Source organism: Anguilla anguilla, chromosome 9 (genome assembly GCF_013347855.1).
Source record: "Anguilla anguilla isolate fAngAng1 chromosome 9, fAngAng1.pri, whole genome shotgun sequence".
Classification (NCBI taxonomy): Eukaryota; Metazoa; Chordata; class Actinopteri; order Anguilliformes; family Anguillidae; genus Anguilla; species Anguilla anguilla.
Genome location: NC_049209.1, coordinates 1,277,471 through 1,294,495, shown reverse-complemented (window position 1 = coordinate 1,294,495; position 17,025 = coordinate 1,277,471). Strand labels below are relative to the sequence as shown.

Here is a 17,025-nt window from a genome sequence, read left to right as displayed (position 1 = left end):
AGGCACAAACACACCTCATACATCAGTAATTGTATAAGTCTGCGCTCAGTGTCACAGAACACACCCCAGTAACCGCAGTTTTCTGTGTTGCTAAAGCCCCCAGTGTCATCGTCAAGTCACTCAGCCATGAGTGCAAGTCCAGTCTCAATTCATAAATAGTTCATGAGAATCTTTCATGATAACAATACAAAACAATACTGACTTCAACAACACCTAAACACTGTTTAAAATATAAGGTGAAACAGAACAGTCTAGGTAAACAGTGTAGAACATACGGATAAACTTGCATAACAGACCTAATGTACAGGTCCTCTGCAACAGCCAGAAAAGAGCGCGTATATCCACAGGAGGAGAGCCACTGACCGTTAACACGTCATAAAGAGGATTAACTTGGATGGGGGCAACGTTTCAGAACGCGATCAGCCAAAATAATACACAAGGAAAGGATGTTCGGTTTAGTCGAGGTCTCATTTACTGTTAATGGGATGTTGGGGAAATAGCCATTTTCACAGACACACATCAAATATTTAGTATATCATATTAATGCTTCACTCAAGGACACCTTTTGTCCACGATACGTTTATTGTATTTTGGCGTAATGTTGTACTGATTTGCGGAAATCAGATTATCGGTTCCCATGCACAACTTGATGTGCAACTCTTGCTAGCGAGCTGCCTGGTCAAACTATAGCAACATCAGCAAATTAATAAAACAACACTGACCGGTTTTGCAGGTTATGGGCCGCTACTGTAACGTTAGCCTGCTTGGCTAACTTCTGTGGCCAAATCACGTTCATTAAATCCAAACTTATTTGGCCTACCTGTCAGGATGCAACCGGACCAGGTGATTCACGAGATTTGTCGTCGTTCCACGTTTCTCCTCAATCTTATGCTTGCTGATGGTATGTAGTGTCGAGTTCTCTTCGCCATCCTGCACGGCATCTTCACAAACAGATCGTGTTGGTCTTGGCAAAAATATTTTGTGTGCTCAAACTTTACGTAGACCGTGACATTGATCAAACGTCCGACGTCACGGACGCTGGTGCTTCGTGAAAGGTTGATCGGGAAGATACGATTGAAAATATTAAATTGTTATATGATAATTTAGTTTTTAATCGTTAATTTTGTATGACGTTCATTTTTACAATTAATCATTTTTGATAGGTGTATAGGGCTAATTAAGTTCGTTTGATATTGCAAGGTAAGTTAAGTCACGTGAGGTCAAGGTCAAGTCCAAGTCGAGACATGAGTCATGAAAATCGTGACTTAATTCCACAGAACGAAGTTCTATGCTCGAGCCAGTCTCGAGCCCCACGGTCTTTTTTTGAGTAGGCCAGAGGAACACTAGGAAGATCGGGCTTTGACAACACGTTTAGAGGTTTTTGAAAGTCTTTTATTAACATACATCAGCACTTTAGCATGTCACAAAAAAATTTGTGCTTTTTTTTTTTCTTTTTCAAAAACAGCGTGTGAGAAGCGGACGGACAGGTAAGAGATAGAAAGGGAAGAAATACAAAAAAAAAAGCTTTAAAAAAAGACAAATAAAGAGAAAAGAAACGCTAAGCCTTGCTTTGGCGCAGGGTATAGTAATCTCCTAGCAGTGTGATAGGAGAGAGCCTGACAGAGACTATCATGGAGGTCCAAGGTGAAGAAGAATACATTGAAATCATGTCATAAGGTCACGTCAGTTACTGTTAAAGATGCAGGCCGGCTCCCCTAGAGTTCGAGATATCTTTCACGAGAAAGCTCGGGGATATCAGTCCCACAGGAATCATGGTACACTTCCCATTTCAGAATAAAGCTACTTTTAAAAACCAAACTCAATTCCAAATCCACTTCAATGATTACTCAGTACGGCGGGCCACAATCATATAAATAACGTTAGGATCAGCAGTAATATCCATACTGTATTAGTAAAATCGGTTATTTACACAGCTATACTACACAAGTTAATCTTATTGCTTGCTTGTCTGCTCAGAACGTCTGTGTAGGAATCCCACGGGTTTGTGCCCCGGGACTGAAATGAGGATCAGGGTGTATCCTTCGAATGCTAAACACAGGGAAATGGAAGACTGCCAAAAAACCATGGAGGGAAGAGGAAGGATGTTCTATTTTTTCCAAGCTTTTGACATTATAAGGTTTCAGGTTAGCACCCCATTCCAGTTTTGCCCATGTTTTGTACGTCGATTTTAATATACATCCAATTCAATATACACCAGAATGACCCACCTGTGTCTACAATGAATGAGATTTGTTCAACGGAAACAAAAATGAGGGTAACTTATTTTGCTATTCTGGTTTGCATCGACCAAGACCTGATACTGTATATGTGAGACTTCCAAACATCCAACTTTATGGTTCTGTTTGGTTTTTCTCAATGAGAGTTGGTTCATTCAGGAGGATAAAACAGTCTGTCGCTCTCTGGAACACCAGCTGAAACTAAAAACTAGTTTTACAATAGCAACCCCTCATGTAACAGTAATTACAACTGACCCGAAGTCTATCGTTCCGTGGCTTATAGCGAACCCAGGAACAGAAAGAGCCATTGTAACTAATAAATAATGAGAAAAGGATATCTCCCCTAAATGATTTGCTTCAATACAGACACAAGCAACTCACTGAGCACGAGACATTATGCAATTTGAAAGGTGTGGGCCCACTAAAGCCCATTCAAATCTGCTAAAAAATCAGTTTAACTCTTACTTGATATTTCACTATTTGATTGTAACACCATAACCACTGTTCAAAGACTCTATATATCAAATAATGTACAAATTGAATAGGCTGACAGAATATACACATCCCTTTCAATGTCTCTATTGACTACTCTCAGTTTGGCCACTGTGTATGCCAGCACAGGGGCGTGCAAGACCCCCCCCGAACACGGTGAATTAGCACGCTAAACGCTAAAAAGAGCCATTCTTAGTCTGATTTCTTCAGGGTTCCTTTTAATGCATTATTTTCCGGAGACTGGTAAGCATTCATTCGAGCACATAGGGTCCTCGGCCCCCCCCCACCCACCCACCCTGATTGACCGTAACTGCACCCTACCCACCTGCTCATACAGCCCCCTAACCCCCCTTTGAAGAACGGGAGTGGGGTTTAAGGGTTCAAGCCAAACTCTACATCAAAGGCAAGATTACCCCAGGCATCGCTTCATATCTGTCCCCTGTGGGGTAGAACAGAGGGGAAATGTCGTGTCAGTCATGGGGGATTGGCTATAGCTATGAAAGACACTTCTGTGGAGCACTGCAGTGTGGGATAGCTGTACATCCCTGGAAAGGATCTGATCCATCCAAACCAAACAAACTGGGTGTACTGTGTACCTGTGTGGTACAGGAAACATTTGCCTTCTCTATGAAGCCTTATAACAGGACATTGTCTACAAAGGGTGGTACAGGAAGCATCTGTCTGCTCTATAATGCATTATAACAGAACATTGTCTATGAAGGGCAATACAGGAAGCTTCTGTCAGCTCTATGAAGCATTATAACAGGACATTGTCTATGAAGGGTGGTACAGAAAGCTTCTGTCTGCTCTATGAAGCATTATAACAGAACATTGTCTATGAAGGGTGGTACAGGAAGCTTCTGTCTGCTCTATGAAGCATTATAACTGAACATTGTCTATGAAGGGTGGTACAGGAAGCTTCTGTCTGCTCTATGAAGCATTATAACTGAACATTGTCTATGAAGGGCAATACAGGAAGCTTCTGTCAGCTCTATGAAGCATTATAACAGGACATTGTCTATGAAGGGTGGTACAGAAGGCTTCTGCCTGCCCTATGAAGCATTATAACAGAACATTGTCTATGCAGGGCAGTACAGGAAGCTTCTGTCTGCTCTATGAAGCATTATAACTGAACATTGTCTATGAAGGGTGGTACAGAAAGCTTCTGTCTGCTCTATGAAGCATTATAACAGAACATTGTCTATGCAGGGCAGTACAGGAAGCTTCTGTCTGCTCTATGAAGCATTATAACTGAACATTGTCCATGAAGGGCTTCGGACTCAAACTGTATCTGCATAGTCAAAAAAAAAAAAACAAACATCAGGAGCTCTTTCACCCGTCTGCATCTTTAACAATAACTCCATTCCTCTCAGTGGCTAACCTCTCTTTTATTATTTTTTTAAATGCGAGACTTATTATGACGTTATTAGTTTGCTGAAGAGGGGCCGGGAGGGGCCGGATCTACCCCCCCTTCATCCCCCCCGCTGAATCTTCAGTCCTCGTCCTCCACGGGGTCCGTGTCCCAGCACGTGATGTCGATTTCTAACAAAGACAAAGTCGACAAAATTATCCCAAATAATTTCCAACTCCCCCCAATTAATATCAAACTAATATCCAACCCCCCCCCCCACCCCCAATTAATATCAAACTAATATCCAACCCCCCCACCCCCAATTAATATCAAACTAATATCCAACCCCCCCCACCCCCAATTAATATCAAACTAATATCCAACCCCCCCCCAATTAATATCAAATTAATTTCCAACCCCACCAGACTAATATTCAAAACACTTACAATTTTGAATATTAGTAGACTTACAATTTATTATACAACCTGCCCCAAATACAGTACATCAAACAGCACAATATATTTTCACACATTTATCTATCCTTCCATGCATTATCGAACCCGCTTATTCATGATAAGGGTCGTGAGGGGGCTAGAGCCTATCCCAGCATGCATTGGGTGAGAGACAGGAATACACCCTGGACAGGTGGCCAGTTCATCGCAGGGCACACACACACCATTCACTCACACACTCATACCTATGGGCAATTTAGACTCTCCAATTAACCTAAACTGCACGTCTTTGGGCTGTGGGGGGTAACTGGAGTACCCAGATGAAACCCACATGGACACGGGGAGAACATGCAAACTCCACTCAGAAAGGCCCAGGCTGAGATTAGACCCAGGAACTGTGCTGTCCGCTCCATGACACCCAATATTTATTTTTTCATACATTAAATATTAATACTTTTTTTTCATATTTTCATGGGTCAAGGTGTTTCCAGGTCTTACCTGGTGGCTTGTTGTACAACACTGGTGTCGGGTTCACTTTTGCAGAGCAGTCTTCTGATTGGGCGAACTCCTCCTCCTGTGATTGGCTGAAGTAGCCCTCACTTGCCTGGACAAACCATGAAACAGCATCCATTATCAACAGGCTGAATGTGAGAGTTCCTGAGCTAAATGTTCCCACAGGTCGCTACACTGATCATTCGACGTGCTGAACGTGTATGTGACACAGCACACCCAAGCCTGACTGTTTGAAAAAGTCTGTTTGTTGCATTTCAGGTACATGAGCTACTCTCCACACTCTGCCAGGCAACCAGTGAGTTCTGCTGATGCTATTCACCTCACCGCCTATTACATTACACACACTGCCATCTAGTGGTGGAATAAATCAAATGGTAAATGGACTGCATTTATATAGCGCTTTTATCCAAAGCGCTTTACAATCGATGCCTCTCATTCGCCAGAGCAGTTGGGGGTTAGGTGTCTTGCTCAAGGACACTTCAACACGCCCAGAGCGGGGTTTGAACCGGCAACCCTCCGACTGCCAGACAATCGGTCTTACCTCCTGAGCTATGTCACAACCCTTCTCTCTCAGTAAAGTGGTGAAGTTGTGTGAGGCAGAGTGGGGTGTATTATACCCCAGTAGGGGGCAGAGTGGGGTGTATTATACCCCACAGGGGGCAGAGTGGGGTGTATTATACTCCACAGGGGGCAGAATGGGGTGTATTATACCCCACAGGGGGCAGAGTGGGGTGTATTATACCCCACAGGGGGCAGAGTGGGGTGTATTATACCCCACAGGGGGCAGAGTGGGGTGTATTATACCCCACAGGGGGCAGAGTGGGGTGTATTATACCCCACAGGGGGCAGAGTGGTGTGTATTATACCCCACAGGGAGCAGAGTGGGGTGTATTATACTCCACAGGGGGCAGAGTGGGGTGTATTATACCCCACAGGGGGCAGAGTGGGGTGTATTATACCCCACAGGGGGCAGAGTGGGGTGTATTATACCCCACAGGGGGCAGAGTGGGGTGTATTATACCCCACAGGGGGCAGAATGGGGTGTATTATACCCCACAGGGGGCAGAGTGGGGTGTATTATACCCCACAGGGGGCAGAGTGGGGTGTATTATACCCCACAGGGGGCAGAGTGGTGTGTATTATACCCCACAGGGGGCAGAGTGGGGTGTATTATACCCCACAGGGGGCAGAGTGGGGTGTATTATACCCCACAGGGGGCAGAGTGGGGTGTATTATACCCCACAGGGAGCAGAATGGGGTGTATTATACTCCACAGGGAGCAGAATGGGGTGTATTATACCCCACAGGGGGCAGAGTGGGGTGTATTATACCCCACAGGGGGCAGAGTGGTGTGTATTATACCCCACAGGGGGCAGAGTGGTGTGTATTATACCCCACAGGGGGCAGAGTGGTGTGTATTATACCCCTCGGGGGCAGAAGGGGCAGGTTCTCGGGGCTGACCTGCGTCCCCTCCTTCAGGAACATCTCCCCGTTGGTGATGAGCAGCTGGCTGTCCTCCAGCTCCTGGCTGCTGGAGCCGCCCGCGTGCTGCAGTGCATGCTGGTAGCTCAGGGTCATGTCCGCCGAGGCGGGGGGCGCCGGCATCTCGTCAAAGCTGAGGAGGGGCTCGGGGAAGGGGGGGGGCCGCGCCCCCGGCACAGGGCTCCGGGGCGTCGCCCATGAGATCGACCAGCTGTGCGGCCTGGGAGGGGGCGGTGCCAGGGGGCGGGCCAGCCGTCTCCCATAGGTCCACCAGGCTGTCCGTCTCCTTCGTTTGGCTGGGGTCTCGGGCCTGGGGGGCCACGCTCTGGGTGGGCTTGGATTGGGCCGTCTCCTGTACGGGAGTGCTCGGGGAGTCTGGGGGGGGGGATAGGGGAAAAAATTAAATTACATACAAAAGTTCAGTGACATCAGTCATAACACTCCATCTTCAATGTCACAAAAAGCACAGATCAGAAAAAGCAAAGGAGTGTGTGCTAGTGTGTGTGTGCATGTGTGTGTGAGATTGTGTGTGTGTGTGCGTGTGTGCATTTCTGTGTGTGCTAGTGTGTGTGTGTGTGTGTGTGTGTGTGTGTGTGCATGCGCGTGTGTGTGCACGCGTGTGTGTTCATTCAGCTCCATCTTCATATGAAAGCTAATCCGAGCCCGCTATGACACAGCGAATTGCAGGTAATGAGCAGTTAAAGGACTTCACTTCATCATTCAAACGCATCGTTGCCCTGCGTCCTGCCCCTCCACGGAGACCACACTGTGACCGTACGTCAGCGGCGTCCTCCTGGGGGAGACTACAGCCGCCTGAGAGAGCAATGAACCGCGATATACACCTGCCTCTCCGCTGGACGCTGCGTACAGCCTCCTGTGAAAACGCTTACGTGTCACCCCGGCACAGAGAGTTCTACGCTGCGTTTCCACGGCGAGGTCACAGTCGCCACGCTTCGGAGGCGCTAGTCATGTGACCAGAGCCGGCGATCAGGGGAAGCACGCAAACTGAGAAAAGTACACATCCTGAACGGTTTGAACAAATATCTGGTTGTGTGAATGGATAACATGTAAAAGAACTACGTAAAGTTCACTGGATGACTGTCGCTAAGCAAACGATCGCGCTGCTGCTCTGCGGACAGAACAATGCACTGTCGCGCATGGCAGGGCGGGGTGGGGCAGGGCGTGGTAGGGCAGGGTGTGCTGCAAATATGTGACCAATCATATACGGCCCATGTTGTCGGAGGATAATGAGGTTGGCATACTCTCGTTCTGTGCATCCACAGGCACCTGGACTGTTAGAGAGCGATGAGACTAGCAGGCTAGCAGAACTAGCCGGTTCATTCTGAAGCAGGCCTCCGGCCGCAGCCAGCAGTGCCGCGAGCGGGACAGAAACACCCATCGCAGGGTCATGCTTTGCCTTCAGAGCGAGCGCCTTAACAGAGTGAGCCACCCAGAGGCCCTGACAGCCTGCTGACCTGAGAAAGAAAATTAAGCCAGAGCAAACAAGCCCCCCCCCCCCCCCAGTCCCAGTCTCCCCCCCCCCACCCCAGCTCCACCCCCCCCTCAGTCCCAGCCCCCCCCCCCCCCAGCTCCACCCCCCCCCCCCCCCATCCCCCGGCCTCATCTTTCCAGAGTGTTTACTTACAGAGAGCCGAGTCAGAGAGCCTGTCCTGCATCTGTGACTTATTAACAATGTCACCCCCCCCCCCCCCCCGACCCATCCCCCCGCTTTCAATCCCACTGGCCATCAGCTTTCACACTTCTCTGTTTACATCATCCCCTGTTTTTCCTGTACAGCCCCCGCCACCACCATCACACCCCCCCCCCCCCCCCACCAGCAGCACAGCTTTCTGAAGAGTCCCCCACCAGAGGGCACTCTATGCTCGAGAAGCACTTGGCCGTTGACGTGCTGTTGATACCATATCTGCATATTGAGCACGTTTCCCTGCACGTTCACCTCCTGCTTCTTACAGCATCAATGCATGAAGCTCTGAGACGCTGCTGTGAGGAGGTTCTGGGCAAAGGCCGAGCCTAACAACACAGAACCAGAGAGAGAAACAGCCCGACAGAGGGCAGCAGCCTTACCCCTCCCGCTCATGCTATCGTCCGCCTCCTGAATGGGGGTGGTGAGGATTTTGGGGATGGGTGTAGAGGTGTCAGCCATCGGGCTGTGCACTGAGCTCCCTTCATTTTCTGCAGGGGACAAATTAAAAAGAAAAGTGTGCCATCTTCATACTGAAAACACGGGCCATACACACAGACACCAGACAAGCCCGAAATAACAGAGAGCAGAAACGCTGCAGCAGACCCTGACTACAACACCCAGACTCCTCTCTGGCACTGTACTCAGTGACCTTTGACCACTGCAGTATTTCTGCACTGCCGTAAGGAGAAAACAAGCAGCAGAGCCACAACCACAACCCCCACCCACCCGACACCCCAGAGCACTCTGTGAAAGCACAAACAGGAAGTGAGAGCATGCAGACATTCAGACCCGAATGCCAACCATTCCCGGTGCTGCCAATCAAGCCGTCTGTGGCAGGCGGGTGTGTGGGTGTGTAACCTGTGGAGCTGCAAGGAAACCCGTTAGACACACGAGGGTGAGGGTGAGGGTGCTCGCTATCCCAGCATGCCTTGCCTACAGCGGGAGGGCCTGCTCTCGCAACCCACCGGCACAGTCAATGCAGCAATGTCATCTTACAGAGCAAATGATCACTCTGCTGTGACACAGCCTGGATTGGAACCCTGTGATGCCACAGCTAACACCTGAGCCATCAGTCTCTCACTGGGGTAACACAGGTGTGTTTGGGTATAGAGAGCATGCCCCCCCTCCCCAAAAAAAATAATACCTATTCATTCCACATTAAAGACATGAAAGGAGACACAAAATCAATTCATACATTTCACAATCACAATTTTAAACAGGCCTGCAGTCGAGGCACTGTCAACACAACTACACTTTGTGAATGGCTGTTTATTTCACTGATGCAACAATCACAAATCACAAGGAACGAGGAACGTGCTGAGAGTCGAAGACCAAAACACAGCGATAAATGGCTTCGGCTAAAATGATGATTCACAGCAGCACCCTCACAGGAAGGGCTCCCACCTCCACACAGAACGTTCCGAAACTTCCACGAAAACGGAATTCTGAAAACAATGACCTCCTTGTGGCTGACATCTGTGAGGTCACAGTCAAAGATGACATCACAATGGAAGTTAGAATGTGGGAGGAGACCTGGCGGAAACCCTTCCCTCGAGCCGTGAGCTGCGCACGGAGTCACACAACGTTCGGGCACCGATCACAAAAGCATTCCAGCCCAGTGTGTGGATTAAACAGGAGGGCACAGACAGGGCACACGGGGGCAATCGCACTGGCACGGGGGGGGGGACACACCGAGATCAAGGCCACAACGTGCATGAGCGCACAGACACTCACAGGTCAGAGAAGCGGGGGGGTCGCGCACCCACCAGGAGAAGCATGGGAATAAAGAGAGGTGCTTTATGGGAGATAACTGATGGAATTCACAAAGGAAGCACACTCTCTCTCTCTGTCTCTGTCTCTCTCTCCCTCCTCCCTACCCTTCTCTGTCTCTTTCTTTTTCTCTCTCTCTCCCCCTCACTGTCTCTCTCTCTCTCCCCCCTCCCTCCCACTCTCTGCCTCTCTCTCTCTCTCCCCTCTGTCTCTCTCCCCCTCCCCCTCTCTCTCTCTCTATCTCCCTCTCTCCCTCTCTGTCTGTCTCTCTCCCCCCTCTGTCTCTCTCTCTCCCCTCTCTCCCCCTCTCTCTCTCTCTCATTGGACAGGCCCATCACACAGTCTCGATAGGCTTGCTTATTCCCCCACAGTGAGGCGCCAGGAAAAACCCAGGCTTTCCCATGATGCCCCATGATTTCCCATGATGCCGCTGTGGGGGACCTGTGCGTGGGTACAGAGACTGCTGAAATCGATGCGTTAGTGAGTGAGTTAGTGTGGAAGTTCAGTGAGACAGAGGAAGAGAGCCCTGGTGTCCTCTATGAGTCTGTTACTCAGCTGCACCTCTGATGAAATGGGGGGGCAGGGGGGCGGGGGCGGGGGCGTGGGCTGCTGTGTCAGAAAGGGTGATTGCTCTGATAACAGAACTCTTAAAGCTGTCTGCCGTCTGCAATTCAACTCTATTTTTTAAGATAATACAGCTAAATCTGTGTCTTTTAAATATCCTGCAAATTCGTTTTAAGGTTTCTACTGGCATTCAGGTGTAGCAGTATTTGTGCTGAGAGAATGGGGGGGGGGGGGCAGTGAGGGGGGGTTTGCTACGCTGCAGCACAGTGAAGCCGTTCTCTGCAGTTCTGCCCTCCTGCCAGAAGGGGGCGCTACCTACCAGGTGTACCTGGCTGCAGCCGGACGTGTGGCGGGCTGGGCTCAGGAGGACTGTGCTGCAGCTTGAAGAAGGGGCTGTCCAAGCGGCCTGGTACAGACAAACACACATACACACACACAGACAAACACACACACACACACGCATGCACGCACGCACACACACACATACAAAGACACACACACAGACATACACACACACACACACGCACACACACACATGCACATGCACACACACGCGCACGCACGCATGCACGCACGCACGCACACACACACACGCGCGCACACACACACAGAAACACACACACATGCATACACACACACACGCACACACACACATACACGGACAGGGTGGAGAACGTGGATTGATGAGGAGGAGGACGAGGAGGAGAGACGGAGGTGTGTGATGAAGGGCAGAGAGACAGAAGAGGGGTCAGAATCAGGAGCACAGTTAGCAGAGGAGGCCAGAGAGCACAGCGAGCGCGTGGCAGTCCAGCAGCGGATAAACGCATTAGTGTCAGACTCAGCCAAGGACAGGCGACAGGATTTAGAGCAATGTTACAGGAAAGCAGAGGATATAGAAAAAAAAGGGGGAGAGTAAATGGAAAACAAAAAAGTAGATGGACAGCAAAAAGAACAAAATGAAAAGAGAGAAAGAGCTCTCGGTGTTTCAAGGACTGTAGCCGCAGACACGACGGGTCCTGCTGTGTCCGTTTCTCAGACCGCGCAGTTTCAGGGGTTCGGTTTGATGACAGGGTGCCGACAGCCTCAAATCAGTCAGGTCGGCCTTTTTGTGGGCGTGGCCTGAGACACAGGTTGACAGGGGTGCTCTGATCCTCACCAGCACAGAGACTTGCTGTGGGCGGGGCAAACACAGCCCACAGACATCGCTGAGATGCAAGCCGCTGGTGCCGGAAACCAGCGCCAGTGACTGAGCAAGCATCCACATGGGCAATGCTGAGAGGTGGACTGAGGAAAACTACATTTCCCAGAAGGCTCTGCCTGGAAGACACCCCAATCCAGGAAAGGCATGAACCAGGTATAGATTCTGCACTGTAAGAGGTGCTCTTCCCCTGTCTAAGCAGTAGAGCCAGCATCATCCCTCTTAAAAATGTTTCCCTGGCCAGGATCAAGCCCACCCCCATCCCAGTATCCGTCAACCCCCCCCCCCCCCCCCCAGCTCACGGGTGGCAGGCCCCCCCAGAAGGGTTCGGGTCTTACCGGTTCTGTGGGTGGACACGGGGGAGCTGTCCACACTGGTGGCCACACCCATCTCCTTCTGCTTGAAGAACTCCCTGGGGTTATCGGTCCTCTGAGCAATGATGGCTGCCGCCTCCTATCCACAAACATACACACAGCGTGAACAACAGAGACTCACACACACACACACATACACAGCCTGAACAACAGAGACTCACACACACACACACACACACACACAGCGTGAACAACAGAGACTCACACACACACACACACACACACACACACACCCACATATACAGCCTGAACAACAGAGACTCACACACACACACACACACACACATACACAGCGTGAACGACAGTGACTCACACACACACACACACACCCACATACACAGTGTGAACAAGAGACTCACACACACACACACACACACACAGCGTGAACAACAGAGACTCACACACACACACACATACACAGCCTGAACAACAGAGACTCACACACACACACACACACACAGCGTGAACAACAGAGACTCACACACACACACACACACACACACACACCCACATATACAGCCTGAACAACAGAGACTCACACACACACACACACACACACATACACAGCGTGAACGACAGAGACTCACACACACACACACACACCCACATACACAGTGTGAACAAGAGACTCACACACACACACACACACACACAGCGTGAACAACAGAGACTCACACACACACACACAGCGTGAACAAGAGACTCACACACACACACAGCGTGAACAAGAGACTCACACACACACACACACACACACAGCGTGAACAACAGAGACTCACACACACACACACAGCGTGAACAAGAGACTCACACACACACACACACACACAGCGTGAACAAGAGACTCACACACACACACACAGCGTGAACAAGAGACTCACACACACACACACAGCGTGAACAAGAGACTCACACACACACACACACACACACAGCGTGAACAAGAGACTCACACACACACACACACAGCTTGAACAACAGACTCACACACACACACACACACACACAGCATGAACAAGAGAGACTCACACACACACACACACACAGCCTGAACAACAGAGACTCACACACACTCTCACACAAACACACACACCCTCCCCCATCCCACATCTCTCTTAAAGGATAAAAACTTAGCCTCATTAAAATCACATTAAAAAAAAAGAAAATTAAAACAGGACAAGACGATGCAGCTGACTCAGCAAAGCAGTGAGAGACAAACTGATGAGGCGAAAACATAAATCAGTAAAAACAACACTGTGGACCTGCAGCGCCCCCTAGTGGTCGGCCTCCAGAGTAACCCACCTCCACCTCTGACTCCCTTTTGTCCAGAGCTTCTTCAGAGCTCTCCGCTGTCTGCAGAGAGCGAGAGCGTTACCAGCCTGGCTTTCCATTTCACACCAACAGGGGGCAGCACAGAACGCCGTTTATAAAATATGTACCATTAGATTTGATACTCTTGCACAAAGATGATCGAGAAATAGTACAGAAGAAAAAATCTGGCATTCACCTCAAACGTTCCTAACAACAGTAATAGCTTTCAGTCTGTATAAAATACTGCTCCTATGCACAAATGTTATCTTCGAGACATTTTGTAAACATGAGTGTTGTTTTTAACCCGGGGGAAGTGAAAGTGCCTATGGTTGAAAAACGTTGAGCCAGTTTGTTTTTTTCGGGTGGTTTTCCTTCTCGTTTTTTGGGCAGGGTGAGGAAGCACACATGTTTGCTCATGCGCTCTGTTATGGTATCTGCTCAGGTGCAGGAGGCGTTGAGCGATGAAACACAAGTAACAATGAGACACTCTAAACTCGATCAAACTGTACCGTTGACCATGTCAAAAAAATGTCAACACATCTTTAAACGGCTCGGTGAAATTCCTCTGACAGGGTCAAAGGGCAGACCCTCTGGCTGAAGGTCAAACTGAGGTCGGAGAGAAAGCATTCTCTTACAATCAGGGACTGGTTTCTGGTCTTCTCCCAAGCCTCCTCTTCCTCCAGTAGCTTCTTCCTACACACGCACGCACGCACACACACACACACACACACACACATACGGACGTACGCAGGCACGCACACACAAACACAGACATACACACAAAGTAAGTGGTTAGACCTGGGGAAGTTGGTGGAGGCAGGGGGTTGGGGGTGTGGGGTGGGGGGGAGATGGAGGATGGGGTTGGGGGTTGGGGGTGTGGGGTGGGGGGGGGATGGAGGATGGGGTTGGGGGTTGGGGGTGTGGGGTGGGGGGGAGATGGAGGATGGGGTGGGGGGTTGGGTGGGGGGGAGATGGAGGTGTGGGGTGGGGGGGAGATGGAGGATGGGGTTGGGGGTTGGGTGGGGTGTAGCAGGGTGGGGGTTGGGGTGGAGAGGGGAGTAACGGGGTGGGTGATGGAGGTCCTCTCCGTGGTGCTTACCTGTGCTCCTCGATCTGCTGCTCCCTCTCTCGGTACCTCCTCTCCCGCTCCTCCTGCTCCTTGCGCTCCAGCTCCATGCGCTCCTCCTCGAAACGCTGCCGCTCCTCCGCGGCCTTCTTCCTCTCCGCCTCCTTCCGCAGCTCCTCCTCACGCTGAGGAAGAGGAGGCACGCCACTTACAAGACAGAAATCCCGTCTGAATTTCACCCAAAGCAGACCTGACTCCCCATCCCACTGTAAAACAGCCCCGCCCTCGCAGTCTCCCCCCTTTCTCCTCCCAAACCGCCATTTCCCCCTGGGCGCACCCAAGAGGGAATTCGTGCTGACTGGGGGAGGAGCTTCTCTCTGAGCACTGTCCCTGTGATTGGTGCTTTGATTTCATCCCTCTCTCTGATTCGTGCTTTGATTTGGTCCCTCCCTCTGATTGGCGCTACGCCCCATTAGCATCGCCCCTTGTTAGCATTCCAGCGACGGCTACGGAGGGGTCAGCGCTGACGCAAATAGCGGCTCGATAAGAAAATCGCTGCAATTGGTGAGAAAAGTGTGTTTGAAGTGCCTTTGAGGATAAGCTGGGAGAGGCGGCTGGGCTTTCTGAAGATCCTGTTTTTCCCACACAAGCCAAGAATGCTACCATCTGGTGGCAGTGCGTTGAGCCTCCCCCCTCCCCCCCCCCCCCCCCCCCCCCCCCCACCTCAAAAAAAGCCTCTTCTGGAAACTCGCCTCCACCCCTCATTTATGATCAAAGCCATGAGTGAGCGCCAGATTAAAGCTACTCTGCCGACCGGCGGGTCGCAGGACTAATCGCAGTAGCGCACTGCACCCCCAGGGGGCACTGTTACCCTGAATCAGCGGTGGCGTAATAACGGGGGGGGGGGGTTTTGAGGAGACGTGTTTTTGAAGGTGATAAAATAGATGCACTGAAGGCAGGCCTCAGAAGTCACATGCAGATGTTTTATTTGTGACGGGGAAAGACTATTTTTATTAGTTAATCCACCGCTCGCAAAGTAAAAAAACACCACAGAGCTTTAGCTCATAATGTGCAAACCCTGAACATGGAGGAACTGGAGGGGGTGGGGCGACTGAAAAGCACCCCCCCTCCCTCCCTCCCTCCCTCCCTCCTTCCCCCCCCCCCCTCCCTCCCTCCCTCCCCCCTCCCTCCCTCCCTCCAAGACCTTGTTCAGGGACAACCACCCCACATCATCAAACACGGAATCAGATTTCCACCTTGGCCTGTTCCCAGAATTCCTCTCTGTTGATTTTCTTCATCTCGATCTCCGCGTTCGTCTTCTGGTAGGTGGTGCCCTGGGGACAGACAGGGTTAGCCATCAGAGAGCTCCACCCCCGGGAGAGACACTGCAAGGGCACAAACCCCCCCGCCCCCCCCCACAAAAACACTCATTGGGACTGCCACGCCCGTTCTGCATGTGGGACGTTCAGTAGCGTCAGCCTGGATCGCCAGTTAATCCACACAGCGATGGGGATGATGAGATACAGATTACAGTTTCTGAGAAAGGGGTGGCAGTGGACATCTTATCCTGCATCACTGCAGAGAGCAGCTGAATCACTGCAGAGGAATAGTTTGCAGTATAATACACCGTCCATAAGCACTGACACCAGTCAAACACAGTACTAGTTAACTGCACAGCATTAGTTAGACTGTAAATGCACTTGTTTCACATGTTAAAACAGCATTTAATATGTGAGCATACGTTAGGCTACATGTGAAGAAGTGTCTGGGCGAATATACACCACCGTTCATAAGTCTGGAATCACTCTGAAATTTTATTGCCAGTGGACTAGATACCATAGCAACTGAAAGTCTCTTGTACCAAATTGGCACATTAGCATGAATACTTACAGTAAGGATGAGGTAACAGAGTGATGTCAGTACACTGGAGCAACGGCTGTTGAAAATGGGGCTTTGCAATCATATGCAAAAACTGATTTAAAAAAAACAGTAATTCTACACACTAATAGTAATTTGTAACATTACCAATGTCTTGGCTGGATTTCTAAATCAATTTAATGCTACCTTGGTGAATGAAAGTATCTGTTTCTTTCAGAAACGTAAACGGTTCTCAGTGATTCTGAGGTTTTGTACTTCCTGTGGACCCTGGATGTGAGGAGCACAAGCTGTTCTCCGCGCTCAGGCGACAGTTTCAGTCATTAAACCCGTACAGGCCCCGGAGAGCCAGCGCTGCACTGCAGAGAGGCACAGAACATCCCCGCGCCCTTCAGCCTAAATCACTGCCCCAGCGCTGCACTGCAGAGAGGCACAGAACATCCCCGCGCCCTTCAGCCTAAATCACTGCCCCAGCGCTGCACTGCAGAGAGGCACAGAACATCCCCGCGCCCTTCAGCCTAAATCACTGCCCCAGCGCTGCACTGCAGAGAGGCACAGAACATCCCCGCGCCCTTCAGCCTAAATCACTGCCCAGCGCTGCACTGCAGAGAGGCACAGAACATCCCCGCGCCCTT

General features: G+C 50.3%; 1 protein-coding gene across 1 annotated transcript in view; it reads right to left on the bottom strand.

Annotated features, from left to right (window-relative positions):
• Positions 1 to 3,504: 3,504 nt before the first annotated feature.
• dbn1 (drebrin 1) overlaps positions 3,505 to 17,025 on the bottom strand; it is a 65,997-nt gene continuing 52,476 nt past the window's right edge. Inside the window, 11 exon segments of the mRNA XM_035433515.1 lie at positions 3,505 to 4,271; positions 5,031 to 5,136; positions 6,507 to 6,686; positions 6,688 to 6,902; positions 8,613 to 8,720; positions 10,886 to 10,972; positions 12,103 to 12,217; positions 13,441 to 13,491; positions 14,085 to 14,142; positions 14,549 to 14,700; positions 15,772 to 15,849. Coding sequence (XP_035289406.1) covers positions 4,222 to 4,271; positions 5,031 to 5,136; positions 6,507 to 6,686; positions 6,688 to 6,902; positions 8,613 to 8,720; positions 10,886 to 10,972; positions 12,103 to 12,217; positions 13,441 to 13,491; positions 14,085 to 14,142; positions 14,549 to 14,700; positions 15,772 to 15,849 — 1,200 coding nt within the window. The 3' untranslated portion in view covers positions 3,505 to 4,221.